At 43.5% G+C, this 19,511-nt stretch overlaps 1 protein-coding gene across 1 annotated transcript in view; it reads right to left on the minus strand.

The window, feature by feature from the left end:
- PINX1 (PIN2 (TERF1) interacting telomerase inhibitor 1) overlaps positions 1-19,511 on the minus strand; it is a 69,780-nt gene that overhangs the window by 40,887 nt on the left and 9,382 nt on the right. The window contains exons 4-6 of the mRNA XM_067556168.1: positions 18,723-18,801; positions 15,258-15,347; positions 13,273-13,346 (exon numbers count right to left, since the gene is read on the minus strand). Coding sequence (XP_067412269.1) covers positions 13,273-13,346; positions 15,258-15,347; positions 18,723-18,801 — 243 coding nt within the window. The remainder of the gene's footprint in view (positions 1-13,272; positions 13,347-15,257; positions 15,348-18,722; positions 18,802-19,511) is intronic.

Raw genomic sequence — 19,511 nt, forward strand, 5'->3', positions numbered from 1 at the left:
GACTTCTCTGCTCTGGACAGATGATACCAAAAGGAAGGGATGGAAGAAGTTACTTGCTGGGCTGCAGTACAAGTCTGCCAGACAGTTCTTTTCTGTGTCATTCTCTCTCTGGCCTGTTGAATTTATTTATTCATTGCAGGTTGAGGGACACATGCATTTACTAGCATGTTGCCAAAGGAAACACTGCGGGATCAATGGTGTCTTGCAGCGAGTGGGTGCAAACAGGGAGAAGAGAGGGAAAAGAACCTTCTTTCCCTTCCTTGCTCCACTGCACAAAGCTCAGACAATCCCAGGCCTTGCACTCACTGAATGCAAAAGACTGAGCAGGTCTAGTACGTGAGGTGCTAGACTCCTGAAATGGGGTGGGGAGCTTAGCCAGAATAGGGGAGAGGGAGTTCATAACAGGTGGCAAAACTGCTAACTCCAGTGCAAAGCAACCCCGCTTCTTGTTCCCCCCAAACAATTCTGCTGGATTCGGCCAAAACAGTCCCATGAACTCTCAAAGCTACCCTAATGAAGGCAATAGCTTGAAAGCCACAGTACAGCCCTATATATTTCTCCTTCCTAGTGCAAAAAGCAATTGTAAAGAAGCATAAAGAACAACTCAGTAGATAAGTAGAAATACTGGCTTGATAGTGGAAAAGCTCGTTTCTTTGAATTTAAACACATTTCTCAGGCTACATAGTTTATTTCACTTGAACTTCTGGTTTGCTTAACCCACCCAAACAGACTGGCAGTTTCATAATGAGTTAGATGAGCCAGATCAAAAAGCCATCCCAAGTGAAAGTTCATGTAGCACTAAACTACATCAACCTAAGTGAGCAGGGATGGAACCATGCTATGTGCTTCCTATGCTCCTGCAGACTTGCAGAGCTGATCACTGCCACTGGTTACAGCAGGTCACCGAGAAGCAGTTTTATTATCCACTCTGAAGAGACCTCTCACTGCAATCTTCCTTCTCCCCTCCCACAGAACACCCCCTTCTAAAGCAGGCACATTACGCATTAAGGAATAAGCTCTTTGGAACAGGGACCATCTTTGTGGAGCCCGGGGAGTTGCTCTGTACCACCTCGACCCCCTTCTCCATGGGAGTCATACACCATTCCCACCCATTCGGGGCAGAGAGTGGTCAGTCAGGGGAGCAAGTGGCTCATGCCCAGAGTGGCAGCAGGATCTGACCGGCTCCATCCCCAGAGGAGCTCATGGCAACGTGGCATGGAGTGGATGGGGATTCCTCACCCTCTCTCCCTTCTGCCCAGAGCCTGTCACTCCCACAGGCTCCAGAGGGTTTTAAATATGTGGGGCTGCAGCCGGCCGGCTGGGCATCAGTGAGGAGAGTGCACAGGGAGTCCCCAGCAGTCAGGGAGAAAGGAGGGGGACAGCAGCAGGCTGCTGCTGGGGTGGGGTTGGTCTGGGATGCATGTTCCCCTCTGCCCCCTGGACACTGGTGCTCTCTCTGCTGCTGCCCTGGCCCAGCCAACTGCAGCCCCACCTTATGCCCCCCGCAGGTGGGTGCACCCCAGTTTGAAAACCAATGCTCTGCAACCCCCACATGGCATAGCGCAGAGTGCAGTGTGCTCCATCAACCCAGGGCCAGATGGTGGGTGGGACATGAAAGAACCTGATATTCTGGCTACATGTCAAAAGGGACCATGCTTTGCTTGCACACCTGTGACTTCATAAACTAATAGCAAAAGGTCTGAATACATCACAGAATGATGTACAAATTCTGTGAGGGGCAGATTACAATTTCAATGAGCTTCTCTCGTCACTTCATTTCCAGTCAAGCAGACAGATTTTGTTAAAAAAAAAAAAAAAAAAAGGCTGAAATTGGCCAAATGTTTTTTAAAAGACAAGTTAGAAAAAAACAACGGTCACAAAATTGTAATGTCCATAACAAGAGTGTGTTAGAAATGGGTTACACACGACAAAGTCAAGGCTAATTAAGTTTTCCATGCTCCAATCCAAAATTCCTATGTGCTGCTGCAGCTCTCTCAGGGTTTAAAAACTCTACAACCACCAATTAGGAATGGTCATCTCTTGGTTTACGTTTCCAATTAAACAATTAAACTTTTCTAATGTGCTTCTTTTTATGGCTCTTTATATAGCTGCACTGTTTCAAGTTGGGTTTACCTTTTCCTCCTGTGTGAAGTTATCCGGATCATATTATTTTACACTGTATCAAATCAACTTGTAAATGTTAAGGGTCCAGTTCTGCCACTTTTTTTCACAGCATGGAGTACCTCACTCTGGAAACAGTCCCACTGGGAAGTCAATGAGATTGTTTGTGGAGGAAGATAGTGTATGGGTGGCAGAATCAAGTCTAAATTATATTGGGGACTTTACTTCATGGGTTCTTCCACTGATGCCACTGGGCCTGTACATGGAGTAAAGTATTGTTCATTCAATGATAATATGGCCTGTTAAACTCCTGAAATGTACATAAAATGTGAAAGCCACACATTTTTTTGACACGATATACTACCCCATTTCATTACCAACCCATGGCAATGATTTATGTTCTTGAGATTGCTTTGACAGAGAGGGGCCATTTAGCACTTTAAAAAGCAGACAGGAGTAATAAATGCAGCAGGTGGCTATATTCAGGATTCTCCCTTTAAAATGTTTCACCACCTAAACCTAAAAACCAGACTTCAAAAAGCATCAGCAGCAAAAAACTTACCTCCCAAAAAAAATGCAGTGCAGTTTTCACACAGTGTAGTTAAAAAATGACTAAGTTTTCTTGATATATGAATTTGTGGGCGAGCCATTTATCAACGGGCCTGTTTACCTCTGCAGCAGAGTCCCTCAAGCCAACAGCCATGTCATTCCCCTTTGACTGATTAATTAGCCAATCAGGGGACATTTTTCACTGTAAGGCATGATGGTTTATTCCTGCTAATGCTTGGTCTCTAGCAGAGACACATTAAAGCCAACTCGGCTCTTTTAGCCTATCGAAGTGACCAAAAGGGAAGGAAAGAAGATAAATCAAAAGAGCTCCCCCCAGTTTCTTTTCAGCCCCTAACTAAACCCCCAAGGAATGAACAGCCAGAGGCAAAACTCTTTGGCAATGAAGAGAAAAGAAAAAGCACTGGTTCCTCGAGACTGGGAGATGTCTCTCTATCTGCTGATTTCTGAACAGCAATAATTTATCCACAGTTGATTAACAGGGCACTCATAGAATAGGCAACAAAATGTCAATACTTAGCAGTTCTCTTGATAAAAGGAAAGACGAGCTAAGCTACCATGCTAAATAAAGAAATTTTTACCAAATGCTGCTGGAACAACATCCCCGGTATAGAGAAGCGCCAAATATAACCCGTGGCCTGATTCACTGCTGCTCTGCAGTCAGACACATCAGCACAGAGTGGGTGCAAAATGTGACCAGTAGTGTTCTACATCTACTTTGCACTGGTGTAATGAGTGCACAAAGTGCAAGGCAATGAAGAATTAGGCCCTGGCCCTCTATTTATAGTGTAGTAAGTTAGCTAGTGTTTGTACATACCACTGCCCTCTACTGGGTGGAAGCAGAATTGCTCAAGTGATAAAGTGCTCAAGTGTAGGTCAAAGGCCCAACACTGCTAACAGCTGAAGGGGCATTTGTCTGGACTGTTACTGTGAAGCTTCACAGGCCATAGTTTGCAGCGTAGCAATATTTGAGAGTTCACAGATTTAACACCACACTTCTGAAAGAGAAAAGCCTCTGTAAATGTAACATTAAGGTAATTCATTCAAATGGTCAAAAGGCAGGAAATGCAGAAATTAAGACTCAATGTGCAATATTAACGCTTTCCCTCTGTGTATATGCCTCAGGAAACACGTCCAGCTCTCACAAAAGTCAATGGGAGTTCGAGCCACCCCTTGGTCTAATTATACATATATGCACACACACAGATCATCTGTAGTGAGTAAACCATGATGGTCAAGGCAGACAAAAATTAACAGCTCACAGGAAAGATTCCTACAAATCACTTTCTTCAAAGTGTGGATCTCCTTTATCTGTGGATCTCAATCTTTCCAGACTACTGTACCCCTTTCAGGAGTCTGATTTGTCTTGAGTACACCAAGTTTCACCTCACTTAAAAATTACCTGCTCACAAAAATCAGACATAAAATAATATTACTGAAAAATTGCTTACTTTCTCATTTTTACCACCATAAAGTTATAAAATCAATCAATTGGAATATAAATATTGTACTTACATTTCAGTGTATAGTATACAGAGCAGTATAAACAAGTCATTGTCTGTATGAAACTTTAGTTTACACTGACTTCACTAGTGCTTTTTATGTAGCCTGTTGTAAAACTAGACAAATATCTAGATGAGTTGGCTCAGGTCAAGTCACAACTTCTGAGTCATAGCTCCTCACCATCTAAAATGGGGATATGGTACATCTAACATCAAATAAATACAGCAGGAGAGAATAAATGCAATGCATATTCGAGATCACCAAAGAGTTGAGGAAAACAATGCTGTGGGAGCCATCACATTTTTATATGGTATTTCAAATAAACTAGTTTATAATTTCCTACTCCTAACATGTTATACCCAGTTTTTCTTGGCTTTATTTACTATGGGGGCTTGAATTTCCCATAGGAGATTATTCCACTGACTGACTGACATTGCCATTAGGAAGCTTGCAGAAGATCTAGCTTGTGTCTTCCTTTGTCTAATTACAAATTCTTGCTCCCAGTCCTATTCCCAGCTTTTGACTACCCTGAATAGAAGAACCCTTTCCTTTTCCTTTATTATTCCCCCACACGCAGATATTTATAGACAGAGTAGTCTCTCCTTCTGCTCCTTTTCTAAGAAGAGCATATCCCATTCCTCCACTCCCTCCTTCTAGGACATGCCCTCTAACCCTTTAGCCTTTTACTAAGCTCTTTTTTGGATTCTCTCCAGTTTTTCAATGTCCTTTTTGTATTGTGCATTCCCATTTTGAACGCCATGTGCTAGCTGTGATTTTGCCAAGCACAAACAGCAATATCAGTAATTCTGACTTGATAATTAACTTCTCCTTTATACAAAGTATAATTATGTCCACAGACACAGCTTTGAAAAAAACAGCTAATGAATCCTGACACCACCCTGAGATGTAGGTATTAGCTCCATTTTACTGATGGGAAAACGGACACCCAGAGAAGTTGTGACTAGCCTAAGAACACATTAGTTAAGCCTTACAAACTCTGTCAGGTCGGTATTAGCATTCACATATTACAAAGTGGAACACCAGGGCACAGAAAAATTAAGTGGTTTGCTACAGCCTCACAGTGAAGTAGAGACAGGATTAGACCAATTTTCAGGTTCTGGATTCTAATCACTAGCCAACAAGGTATTTGATAACTGCTGGGAAATGCAAATCAATTGAGGAAGCTCTGGAAAACGTGTCAGAAGCCAATTTCCTGATAAAAAGTGAGACAGCAACAGGGAGGAAGGCCAAAATTCTGGATGATTAACAGGAGAGTGATCCCACCAAACCTGGGGGTAAATGGGCACTTGGCCGTGGCCATTTAAGGGAACTTATGCAAGACAACATCCACATTGCCATAACTTAAGGATGCTGTTTACCAATCAGATGGCCTGAGACATAGAAGGAGACGTGCTTAGAAAACTTGAGAGTTTTTTATGCAGGAATCTGACTTATTAGAAATGTCCCAGCAAATCAGGGCTTCTGCCTGCACCCCCAAAAAGTATTCAGTGCCAGAATCATGTTGTTCAGCTAATGCGCAGGGACTGTCTGTAACTCATTCCCAAATCCTCAGTCTCTCTCAGGAGTATTTTCTCCTGTGATAAGGCTTCATCAGGAAACACAGCTGGATGGAGGAAGGAAATTCTGAGAAGAAAAAAAAAAAAAACAGTGGGGGTTCCAGGAAGTTCAACCAGATAGGAACTAATGGAATTTGTTTTTCTGTCTCCCCAGCTCTGAAGTGAGTGAGAAAATTAAAAGGAGGTGGGGGAGAAGCCTGGCAGGCACTGCCTTCGAAACAGGTCCCCACCGCGGGTCTCGGGAGAGCGCCGTAATTACAATTCAATATTTTCGATCACTCATTGTCTCCCTGAGAAAACTGCAGACGTTTTCAATTTAGGTGAGCTCCAAAGCTCAGCCATTGTTTTCACTTTAAGGGAGATGTTACAGAGGTCCCTCTGTAGTTTATTAAAAAGGCTTTGTTTGGCCATACGATCTATCTTGAAGGAAACATTTATCACTTATTTATTTTAGATTTAAAATAATTTTAAAAAGACGCCTATCAAAGGCTCTGGGTGCCCTCACATCATTGATACATACAAAGAAATCTCAGCAGCATTGACGTAATCACTTCAACAAGATCTCAGCCGGCCAGACACCTATCAAAACTCCTTTCCACCTCTTCATGGTTAGGGGGGAGCAAACCCACAGCCCTCTCTGTCCTATCAAAATCCTATCAAACATGATGTGGTTTTTTTCAGCCTGCCTGGATGGTGGCTAAATTCAGGCTACTTCAGACCAGGGATAGAGAGCAAGTTCCAGAGTCTCAGAGCCTTCACAGGGTACACACAGCCAGCCTCCCCTCTTTCATAATGAGGGCGATCCAATTTGAGCATCCTTGCTGAGAACAGATGAGGCAGAACGACTTGGGGAGAGAAGTGATCCCTTAGGCACCTCACCCCAGAGCATTCAGGGTTTTATAGGTCATAACCAACACCCTACACTCCACATGCAACCCAAAGGGCAGCGAGTGTAGATCCCAAAGCAGAGTTGTCACATGCTTCTAGTCATCTGTCCCCCTCAGTAAGCGGCCCATGCCACTCTACACCAGCTTCAATCTCTGAATGGTTTTAAGGTGCAGCCCCAAGCAGACTGCACTGCAATGGCCTAATCTTGAGGTGACAAAAGCCAGGATAACAGCAACAAGGTTGACAATTGAAAGGAAATGTCTCAGCCTCCTAGCCAGATGCACTTGGTAAAAAGCTGACTGCATTAGTACTATAATTTGGTCATCAAACACCAGCCGGAAGCCTAAAACCACCCCTAAACTGCAAAGACTAGTAACTAATGATGGATGTATTCCCTAAGAGGGATGGATATTATCTCCACCATCTCCTCTGCTTCCCCCAGTCCATCACCCTCTCAGTCTTGTCTAGGTTGAGCTTCCAGCAAGTCGCTCTCATCCACAACCCAATCTCACTGACTGAGCTGCTGAACTGCATGGTGAGTGGGACAAGAGAGAGATACAGTTGGGTGTCATCAACATGGCGATGACACCCCCACGCCTCCTTAATAATCTAACCCTCCTAATGGCCCAGACATAGGTAGAGTGGGAGGGGTGTCTTATAGCACCCACACCTGAGAACTTTTCAGGAAAAAGAGCAATTTGCCCATCACTACCCGTTGAGATCTTCAGCGAGAAAAAGAGTGAAGTTGTATCTACAGGACAGGAACATAACAGGCAGCTGCAATGTAAGCTTCTCTACTCCTCCTGACTCTGAACTGGACTCTGAACCCCTTCTAGGAATATGAAGAGAATTTAGTCTCCATGCTAACTCAGTCCTTAGTGCTTTCTTTAGAGGTTTCACAGATGCTAATTGTGAGGACAGCTTCGCGATGTGGACAGAAATGAACTGAAACCACCTCACACAGACCACCAAACAGCTTTGTACGTAGAGAAGGAATTTTGGTTACTATGACTGGAGCTGGATTCTATGAACTAGAGGTGAAATGTTAGGCATTCTATTAACAGCTCCTTGAAAGGGATCTCTCTCGAGTACACATGGTTTGAGAATGCAAGAGCAATGCAAGAAGCACTACCACTGTACAAAGTGTGGTTACAATAAGGCTTTAGAAGCCAATAAGACTCCTTAGTAGCAATAGTTCTAGCACCTAAATCTACCTGTCCTGACTTGTCTGGTGCAGGGATGACAGCATGCAACTGCTGCTGCTGCAGGCTGAAACTGCAATGAAAAGGCAAGGGATCGCAGACTACCATAGTTCAAGAGCAAATGCCAGGGCTCTGATGGACACCAGGACTCTTCCTACATTCTCTCTTAACAGGATCCGATATAAACTACTGTCCAGAAGAATTGCAGCATCTGCAGTGCTCGCTCTGCCATATCAGGGAATCGGCCAGTGTCCTGGAATTGCAACAGAGACCAGAAATAAACTTGACAAATACCATTTAAAAGGGTCAACTGATTAATTAATTTAGAACCAAGCCAGATTCCCCCTCCGTCCTCCATGGAAAATCCAGTATAGGGGACAAGGAGGGGTAGGAAAAGTCTTTGAAGTTCTATGTAGCAATTCCCTCTTCACTTGAGGGGCCGAGCAGTGTGGTTTTTATATTGTTCGCCCTCTAAACTTCACAGGTCTCTGGAATCCCGAGGCAGGGGATGGCTGTTGCTCTGTGGCTAGAATGGCTTAAGGAAGAGCTGTGCTGCTGCTGGGTAGGCCTTCCTGTGGCTATCCAGCAGCTGCTTCAGAGGGGAGCAGGGGCAAAAATACCATACCAACCTGCACTACCTCCTCTGCCACTATTTCAGTGTGGCAATCTAGCCATGAAACAGAGAACAGTGCCCCAGACAGTAATGCCTCTCCTGCACCCCCAAACCCTCCGAGTTCAGTGTCACATCAAAGCCATTAGCCATCACGTTTTTGTAAGACTTAATAAAAACATGCATATATCTAAATGCTTTATATGCACACACAAATAGTTTGAAATCTGCCGAGGGGAAACACTATAGAAATGCCATGTGCTTTACAAAGCCCAGGGGCCCCTGCAGCATGAGGGGGAAGACAAACAAAACATACACTTGTTCTGAGGTCCAGAATGGGTTGAGAGGCAGACCAGTTTGAGTCTCTGAGTAAAGATAAAAGGTATAAAAAACAGGGGTGATGTCATGGTAGGGGTCTACTATAGACCACCAAATCAGGAAGAGGAGATGGATGAGGTATTTCTAGAACAAACAACACGAATATCCAAAACACACAAGACCTCATAGTAATGGGGGACTTTAGCTACCCAGACATCTGCTGGAAAAGTTATACAGCAAAACACAAATTTTCAATTACTGTAGGTCTTGGAATGTACTGGGGACAACTTTTTGTTTTGAAAAGTGAAGTAGCAGCAAGGGGGACAGCCATTTTAAACTTAATTCTGACCTTCAGAGAGGAATTGGTAGCAAATCTGAAGGTAGAAGGCAATTGCAGAAAGTAATCTTGAAATAACAGATTTCATGATTCTAAAGGAGGAGTGAGAGCAGCAGAATAAGGACAATGGACTTCAAAAAAAGCACACTAACAAACTCAGGTATGGTAGTAAGGTCCTATGGGAAGAAAATCTAACAGGAGCTGGCAGTTTCTCATAGAGACAACATTAAAAGCATCACTGCAAACTATCCTGATGTAAAAGAAAGATAGAAAGATAGTAAAGGCCAATATGGCTCCACCAGGAGCTCTTTAATGACTGCAAATCAAAAAGGAAGTCTACAGAAAGTGGAAACATGGACAAATTGCTAAGGAGGAGTACAAAAGAATAGCACAAGCATGTAGGGACAAAATCAGCTAAGGCATAAATGAGTTACACCTAGCAAGGGAGATAAAAGGCAATAAGAAGAGGTTTTTTAAATACATTAAGAGCAAGAGAAAGATGAAGGAAAGCACATTCTTCTACTTAGTGGGGAAGCATAGCTAATAACTGAGAACATCAAGAAAGTCAAGTAGTTAATGCCGATTTTGCTTCAGTTTTCACTAAAAAGGCTATTGGTGACCAGATACTCAACAAAATAATAACAATAAGGGGGAAGGAATGCAAGCCAAAATAGGGAAAGAATAGGTTAAAGATTATTTAGATAAGATAGATGAATTCAAATTGGCAGGGCCTGATGGTCTTCATCCTAGGATACTTAAGGAACTAACTGAAGGCGTCTCGGAACCATTAGCAATAATCTTTGAGAACTCCTAGTGCATGGGTGAGGTCCCAGAAGACTAGAGAAGGGCAAATATAGTACCTAATCTTTAAAAAGGGGAACAAAGAGGACCCAGGGAATTATAGGCCTGTCAGCCTAACTTCAATGCTTGGAAAGATAGAAGAAATAGCTTAGATGGATTTGACAAGAAGAAATCATGCCAAAGCAAATCTAATTTCCTTCTTTGACAGGGTTACTCAACTAATGGATAGGGGAAAGCAGAAGATGAGATGTATCTTGTTTTTAGTAAGGCTTTTGATACAACCGCACATGACACTCTCATAAGCAAACGAGGGAAATGAGGGTTCGATGAAATTACTATAAGTAGGTGCCCAACTGGTTGAAAGACAGTTATCAATGGTTCACTGTCAAACTGGAAGGGTATATCTAGTGGGTCCTGCGGGGTCAATCTTAGGTCTGGTACTACTCAATATTTTCACTAGTGACTTGGATAATGAAGTGGAGAGTATGCTTATAAAATCTGCAGAGAACACAAAGCTGGAAGGGGTTGCAAGCATTACGGAGGGCAGGATTAGAATTAAAAACAACCTTGAGAAATTGGAGAAGTGGTCTAAATTCAACAAGATGAAATTCAATAAAGACAAGTGCAAAGTACGTCATTTAGGCAGGAAAAATCAAATGCACAATTGCAAAATAGGAGATAGCTGGGTAGGCGGTAGAACTGCTGAAAAGGATCTGAGGGCTATAGTGGAATATAAACTCAATGAGTCAATCTGATGCAGCTGTGAAAAAGGCTAGTATCATTGTGAGGTGTATTAACAGGAGTGTTATACGTAAGACATGGGAGGTAATTGTCCCACTCTCCTTAGCACTGCTGAGGCCTCAGCTGGAGTCCTGTGTCTAATTCTGGGCCCCACACTTTAGGAAATATGTGGACAAACTGGAGAGTCCAAAGGAGAGCAACAAAAATGATAAAAGGTTTTCTAAACCTAACCTACAAGGAAAGGTTAAAAAAAACTGGGCACATGTAGTCTTGAGAAAAGACGACTGAGGAGGGACCTGATAACAGTCTTCAGATATGTTAACGGCAGTAGCAAAAAGAACTGTGATCAATTGTTTTCCATGTCTTCTGAAGATAGGACAAGTAGTCATGGGCTTAATCTGCAGCAAGGGAAATTTCAGTTACAGATTATGAAAAACTTGCTAACTATAAAGGTAGTTGAGCTCTGGAATAGGCTTCCAAGGGACGGTGTGGAATTCCCACCACTGGAAAAATAGGCTGGACAAACACCTGTCAGGCATGGTCTAGGTTTACTTGGTCCTAGCACAGAACATGGGGCTGGACTTGATGACTTTCCTGTGTCCCTTCCAGCCCTAGGTCTCTATGATTCTAAAATAAGATCACTGTTTGGATAAATGGGAGGCAAAATGTGATCTATGACTTCCTTAAATTTAATGTGGAATGAAGGTAGTAAAGAGACTACAAGTCCCAGCAGGTTCTGCTACATCTTGAACTACCAGGTGGCAACACCTCATAAGAGAGATGAAAAGTAGGCCCGTGGCCATATGGCTAACAGGAGAGGTTAATCAAGGGGGCTCAGCTACTGAAGGCACATGATAGCTTAAGCCACTGGTCGCTGCTATGGACTTGAAGTCCAAAACTCTATTTCAAGACTGCAATAAATTAAGACCGGCTGTATTGTGGCTCATGGAGTTTCCCCAAACGTTATCCATCAAGTCCAAACTATGTGGTTGGTAAAATAAAGGTTTGAATTAATACTCCTAGTTGCTGACAAGATAAGACGGTTCTTGGTTTAAGTCTCTTCTAGCCTCAGTTACATCAATTAATTGTAGTTCTATTCTTGGAGTTTGGGGAACTGTAATCATAGGAAGCAGATCTGACATCCCCTTTCTCTCCCCGTTAAGGTTTTCTTTAAAAAAAAAAGTGTTGTATTTGATTAAATTGTAAAACGATCTAGAAAAACAGCAAGGCAGTGTATCCTAGCTTGGGTTACACCCTGCAATCTCATGAAGGTGCTCTGGTTTAGATAGCCTGCAGATCTTTACCGTTACAACGTTCACCAGACACAGGATCTCTTAGCACACTATTGTCAAGCTCCATGTCACTGACTTTTGGTGAAGCTGTAGAAAAGCTTAAAAATGTTTTTGATTGGAGCCTGCATAAGGCTCTGCAGAGTCTTGCTCCAACATAAATGGTATTCAAGAAACCCTCTCATTTCAAAACCCTCAGGCTGCACCCTTTTCTTTAACCACAACAGATTTCAGAGTGCCCATAGGGTTAGCACCATAATTCCTGTGGCATGTTCTTTTGTCCTTTCTCTGTGTGCACACTAGTCATAATCAGCATTGCCAAAACATTTGTCTGCCTGCACTAGTCATATTCCAGCACAAGGGAATCACTCTGCATATCCACATGACAGACACCCACCTCCTAACAGCAAAATGTTACTAAAATGCTAAGTGCAAACATACCTTCAACCTACAGAACATGCATCTGAGAGTCTGTAAGTGTCAATTTGGACCTCACATTTTACCTACCTTCAGGAACAAAGAGCCCCGGGAGATATTTAATAGCAGAATTGTATTGTGCCTGTGCGTACTTAATACTGAACAATAAAAGTGAAAACCAAGCCATCAAATTTAAGGTGACTTTAAAACAGCTCCTTTGTAAATGTTCAGCTCTCTTGTGAAAACATAAGAACAATTTGCTGTTTTGCTGAGTCTGGTCTCTTTTCGCTAAATATTATATTTATATTAACAACATGTATGTAATCTACAACTCAAACAACAAAAGATACCCACCATGCATCCTCTACTGAAAAGAGGGTAAAATGAAAAACAAAATTCTTATGTAGATTTAATATTGATTGATTTTTAGAGAAATTATGCCATGTCCACTGTAGATCATAAAAATATACACTAAACTCACCCTTTTCACCCAACAGTTAAAAATTTGGCCTTCCATTCAGAGCTTTAATGGAGACTTTACAGACAGGAAAGCTCATTGCTCTCAAAGAGTATGCAATAATCTCACTTGCACCAAGGCATTTGGATATGTTCATAGGTTTCTTTAAAGGGAAAAATGTTAAAGGAAGAGGAATAAATTATTTACACTACTGAACCCACGATCAAAAAAGATTAATTCAAACTGGAACAAGTGTACAGAAGGGATACTAAATTTAGGCTGGAAATTAGAAGGTTTTCTAACCATCAAAGGAGTAGGATCTGGACCAACCTTTCTATAGGAGCAGTGGAGGGCAAACACCCTAACTGGGGTTGTCTGTGATAGCAGGGGACTGGACTGGATGACCTAGGAGGTCCTTTCCAGTCCTACATTTATATGATTTACCTCAGTTTTCGTACTCTGTCGTTTCCCAAAAATGCAGGACAGGTCATCTTTGCTGCGGGAAGAGAGATCCTTTCCTGGGGGGGAGCAAAGAAATGCAGCCATCATTGATTTGGACATCAAAAGTGAACAGTGGGGTTCCAGAAGCCTTTGGCGAGGGGGACATGACAACGTTATGCTGGTCCTAAACATTGATTGTCCTTGGCCCGTGTGGGGGGGGGAGGAATGGGTGGGGATGAGGCAGCAAGGGGACACAAGAAGCCCATTGTTGTTCTTGTGCTCAGACAAATATAAAAACACCTCTCTGTACTTCCCCAAATCATCCAAAGGGGCCAGGCAAGGGGTAGGGTCATGCCCTCTCCCCGGCAATCATCACACTGTGGACGGGATGCAGCAAGGGAGAAAAGGCTACACCATGCTACAGGGAGACAGGGCCTCTGTCCCCCTACACCAGTGGTACCCAAACTTTTCCTGTCGAGCCCCCACCACCCTTACCAGTAATGGAATCTGTCCACACCACCCCCTCCATTACTGCCCAGTTGGCTCAGCAGAGGAGGTTGGGTTGAAGGTGGAGCTGGGGGATGAACTGGGGACAGAGGAGAAGCTGGAGCTAGAGGTGGAGCTGGCCTGGGAGTGGAGAGGGAATGAGGGCAGAGCAGGGGGCAGAGTGGAGCTGTGGCTGCGGTCAGAGCTGGTCTGGGGCCAGAGCTGTGACTGGGGGTGCTCCCTCCCCGCCCCCCCATTGGGGCTGATCCAGGTCCTGCTGAGCACCCCCCGAACATTCCTCCATGCCCCCCTGGGGGGAGTACCCCACAGTCTGGGGACTGCTGCCCTACACACAGAGCGACCTCAGGGAGAAAGCGCATCTCCTCAAACTCTGGCCAGATTTCCCTGCCTCTGAAAGTGTTAAGTCTCCCTCTCTGGATACAATGTAGCCATCTCTGTGCGGGGGGGGGGGGGGGGGGATGGGGGGTGAGGTGTGGGGGGTGTTCCTCCCCAGCTCAAGAAGAGCAAAACTTCCTTTGGAATGCACCAGATTGGCCCAGAGAGCAGGTCTCTAAAATGTTTTCAAGGGCCGAGCAGTGATGTTCCGGGCCCTACAAGAAGCTTTATTTCCATCTGAATACTACACTGTCTGAATACAGGAGTGGTGGGCAAAGAGCAGAGGAAGGGGAAGAAAGGAAGGGTGATGTGACATCTTGAGATGCCACCACAAGGTAGCTGCTGCCTTTCGTGGAATCCCAATACTAGAATTTGGTCTCCATTCATAAGTCAACTGCCACTATTTCATGTAATGCATTCACTAGTGTAACAAGATTATACTGAGGTTTGTATTTTAACAAAGTAACCATTGGTGGAAAATAGTACATATGGGTAGAATCAGTTCCAATGACATTTACACACACACAGAACTGATAAAGTATTAAAGAAAAGCCAGAAGCAGAGAGCATCAGGAGGGCTGAAGCATTCAGTTATCACTATGTCTGAAGAAAACAAAATCTACAGGAGTTAAATTTAATTAATTTGGGTGACTTAGGACAATGATCAATGAGAGAGAAGAGACCTGGTAACAGAACTTTCCTCTTACTGCAATCCAATGTAAGCTGATCACTGATCTCATCCATGTGACCACTGAGAGGGGTTATCCAGATTGCACAGAACGCAGCAGTACAGATGTCCAAGCAACAGCTTCTCGTTAGTTCTCTCATGACATGGATCATTGTGTTTTTTCTTTTATACCATTCAAAACATTCACTCTTCCTTATTGTTAAAGAGCAGCTTCCTACAGACAATGACTGAATTATTCAAGAAACCAGCCTAAAGGCAATCAAAACTGCCAAATAAAGGAGGAAGGCTGTAGTATAATTTAAAGCTGGTTACCCCATGGATGTTTCCAATGCCAGATTTAAGTCAGAAGGTATTTATCTCTGTACCAAGATGACATTTATAACCTGCAGTTCATGAAAGAAAAACAAAATGCCCCTTACCTTTTGCAAACTTCACATAATGAACACGTTTCCTGGAGGATCTGGATTTCTCTTCAAGACTGAATGTCGTCTTCTGTTCGCTAGAGGGCTCTAAAACACACCCATTCCGATTCCATTAGACAAAGGGTATGCACTAAACGCAAACATCAGCATATTTAACACCTCAGGTTAGGCCAAGTTCCAACGGCAGGTCACAACAGAGCATTGAAGGAGCGTGGTAAGTGCTGTTCAAGAAACATTAACCCCACTTCCCAACTGTTATGTTACACACTCTTGTTATAAATGTAATGTTCTTCAGAGCAGGGACAGTGTCTTGTTACTGAACATTTCTATTGTGACAGCGCCTAGAAGCCACTTGGGTTGGGGCACCATTGTTCTAAGTGCTGTACCATGTCTATGTACAAACCGTAGATAGAGTCTGTTACAATCATTTATTGCCCACATACCAATTACCCTAAAAAGGAATGTCTGAAGACAAACATGCCGATATACAGGAGCTACCTTACGTTAGGCTGCAACCCTGAAAAGGGACTGGAAACAGATTGTGAGGTTCTATGGTCATCTCCCAGTGACTCCCACTTCTCTATTGCAATCACTCATAAACTGCTTCTCTTCCCTTTCCAGGCACGTCATGGTCAATCCCCGCCCTACATATCATCTCTCATTCAGCACTGAGACGTCAATTTTCACCTCCAATCAGTCCTGCTGCCAGCCTCCATTGCCCACTTATTACATTTTCAAACAAGCACCTTCATGCCTTCTCCCATGCTGCCCCACACACTTCAGAGGAACTCCCCATAAATAGCCACAAACCTACCTTGTTGTCCACCCCCAACTCCTTTGCTGTGATGCTTAAAAAAAACAAAACACTTGATAACAGGCTGCAGATGTGCAGAGACCACTGCCTACCAGTATCATCTCATTGCTTCCTTGTGCTCCCCCATCTGTCTGTCTCCATCTGTTGTCTCGTCTTATGCTTAGATTGTGAGCTCTTTGCAGTTCTTTGTTCTGTGTTTGTACAGCACCTAGCACTGCGGTGCTGGTCCTTGACTAGGGCACCTCGCCGATACCACAATCCAAATAATAATCCTCAGTTTACAAATTAAGAAGTATTTTCTAACTACCAGCCCTGCAGACTCAGCTTGGGCACCAAGAGCCAGGCTGGGTTTCTTCCTTCTCACGCACCCTCACTTGTAATCAAGGATCTGCAGACAAAACGAGTCCCTTGGTGAACCTGTGCAAACCCATTACTCTCTAGGGACTTGGACAGATGGCACTGTTTGGAATTCAGAATGACTGAGCTAACCCAGCAACCGGGAGAGGAAAAGCCAATAGCTAAAAGACCACTCCCTGATCCATCCAGTCCCTGCTGCATTTAAACTGAAAATCTAATGAAAAAGAATTTGCAGCAGACAGAGTTTGAAAGCCCTCAAAGACAGGTTCTGTGTGAAAAATGAGCATCATAATAGCAGCATCCCAACCAAGGATCAGGCCCTTTTGATTCCACGCCTGTCTAATCCAGCTGGATTAAACAGTAAGAATTCTCAATCACTATCTCACTTCCAGCAAGAGAGACACCAACACCCTCTTGTGGCTGTAAAGTGGAACTTCAGTTTCCAACACCAGGAATTTTATCTATGGAGCATACTGGACAAATGTATTATTAACATCTCTTCTAATTACTGAGACTCAGTATTAGGGCTCGGCAAATGCTGCAGAAATATTCACTCACATTTTTAGAAAAATTTGCTTTGGCTGTGTTTATGTCCATATCCTATTCACTTTTCATGAATACTGAGCAATGAAATGGGTGTTCAGATACCATGGGGATGAACCAACCATAAATATCTTTCTCGATCAAGGGTCTTCCAAATTTAGCACAGCATAGGACTTTGAAGAGATCACAATGGGGACACAGCATAGGACTGGGTACCAGGATTGAGTACTTCAATGAACCTGGCTATGCCACTGACTCACTGTGGGTCCTTGGGCAAGTCATTTAAGCCTCTCTGCGTCTCAGTTTCCACATTTGTAAAAATGGGGTTAGTGACACTTGCTTGCCTTTGAAAGCGCTTAACAGATGGCATCAAGTTACGAAGACCACAATGGTCTTCCCAAGGGTTACAGCTGACTGATCTTCCTTAGCTCAGTAGGATTTTAGGATCAGATTTTTAATTTTATTTAGGGTCCTGAAGATGTAGAGAGGTGTTAGTGGGATCTACAAAGACACCTAAATCCAATGGGAGTTAGGCACTAGGCACTTCTGAAAATGATCAGGACACTTCTCTATATCTTTAGACACTTACATATCTAAAACCTCTGGCCCTTAGAGCTTTAGGACCAGGATTTCAGTCCCAGCTCTGTAGGTGTGTGGCTTATTAAGGGGAGGTTGTAGTTTCTCTACCATAAAAATGTATCTTAATCTTCATAACTCCAAAAAACCCCATGTTCTTGCTGTCATTCTTAGGGTTCACTCATTAGTAGCTACAATTTGCTCTGAATATTTTGAATAAACTCACCAAGGCCAACATCCTGCAACAGACAGTTTGTGGACAGACGCTGTACCAAGGCAGAACCCCACTGACTTTAATGGGGCTCCAAAAGGGAGCGATCAGTTGCAGGCCTGGAGCCCAAGGGCTTATATCTACACATTAAAAACTGCCCCCGTATAAGTAAAGGCATGATGTAAGACCGGGTTAGTTAAACTTACACAGCACTGCGTGGGCACTTGCACTGTTTTAAACTTCATTTACATCAGTTTAGTTTGTCACTATTATTTAAACCAGCATGTATGCAGACAAGGCCAAATACTTTTTGAGTCAAAGAGACTTAGCTCCTTTTGGAAATTTTTGACAAGTTTCCTGCTTCTGCATGTCTTGACCTTCGCCCAACGAAATCACATCACCCCGACAACATTTAAAGAGCAGATAGGTTTTGACACTAGCTCATGCAAGCAGCAGTTCCTCAACAGCAGGAAAAGCGAAACGCTTAAGAAACTGCCATTAGCTAAAAGTCAGACACAGTTCTTCATCAGTGAAGCTGACAGAGGTAAAGTGTGGCTATGGAGATTGTTTGTGTCACATGCCTTTGAAATGCCGCAGGCTGCTTTTCAAGGGGACAGCCACTGTTTCTGCATACTCCACCACAATGCCCTCTTGGCCAAAGGGAACACGCCCCTCTGCCTTTTCTACTGAAGAGCCCTCACAAGGACCTGATTCAAAGCCCATTCAAGTCTATGGAATTTAAATGTAATTCTTACACATCCTCATCAAAATCAAGAGCTTGCGCCTTCGCACTGAGCTCTCTGCTCCCATTCATTTTAATGGGAGTTGAAGGGGGATCAGCATCATGCAAAAAGAGTTAGTAGCCCACAGGATTGGACCTTAATTTGCCTTTTAAGGAATGAAAAATAAAGGAAATTCTCAGTGAAGCTTCCAGATCTAATATAGCGAAGTATCAACATACCTGATTCACCTTGTCCATGGCAATTATTCAGTTCAGCCAGGAGTTGGTTGAAGTCATCTTGATGAGCAATCCAGTTGTCCTGTAAATAGCACTCAAGTGAGTAAGAGGCAGCTTTTATCCTACCAAAGGATCTCTCAGAGTTTCACTGTAAATCCTCCAGCTCTACACTTCAAAGAACTAGGAATACCCTAAAGTTTCATGGGTACAAACACTAACTACAGCTCGTTAAATTCGCTCCAAAGCGCCTAACTGATAAGAGTTGTGTTGGAAAGTCTTCAAACAATACTGAGCTGCTGTTGGCTCTGTTATGCCCCAGTCTGGGCAAGTTGTTTTCAGCTAGAGGCAGGAAATGCTAACATGATTTTCCTGCAGCACAAAAGATGAGAACACACGAAGTCAGATGGTGACTCAGACAGCGCCTTGAGGGCCCAATCCCACATTCTGTGCAAACCCAAGACTGCCAATGGGAAACGGGGACTATTCCAGGGAATAAGGAGCAGAATGACAGGAAGGCATGAAACCAGGTCTAGTAAAAGGAGACAAAGGGATATCCACCAGTAAACAAACATTTCAGTTGTCTGCTGGACATGACTCCCCATTACTCACCGCAACCTCCCCACTGCAACATCCTCCCCAAAACCCAACAGGACACAACTGTCTAAGTACTGAATTTAAGCTGGTTTTTGCCTTCTGTGAGATGTTCATCATTATCCTGACACCGTACAAACATGGTGATAGATTTCACTCCTTCCCATAACATAAAGAGCTGTCAACAATCAACAACACAGT

The sequence above is a fragment of the Emydura macquarii genome, unplaced genomic scaffold (genome assembly GCF_026122565.2).
Source record: "Emydura macquarii macquarii isolate MOO-44397 ecotype Brisbane River unplaced genomic scaffold, CSIRO-AGI_Emac_v2 contig_1676, whole genome shotgun sequence".
Lineage (NCBI taxonomy): Eukaryota > Metazoa > Chordata > Testudines > Chelidae > Emydura > Emydura macquarii.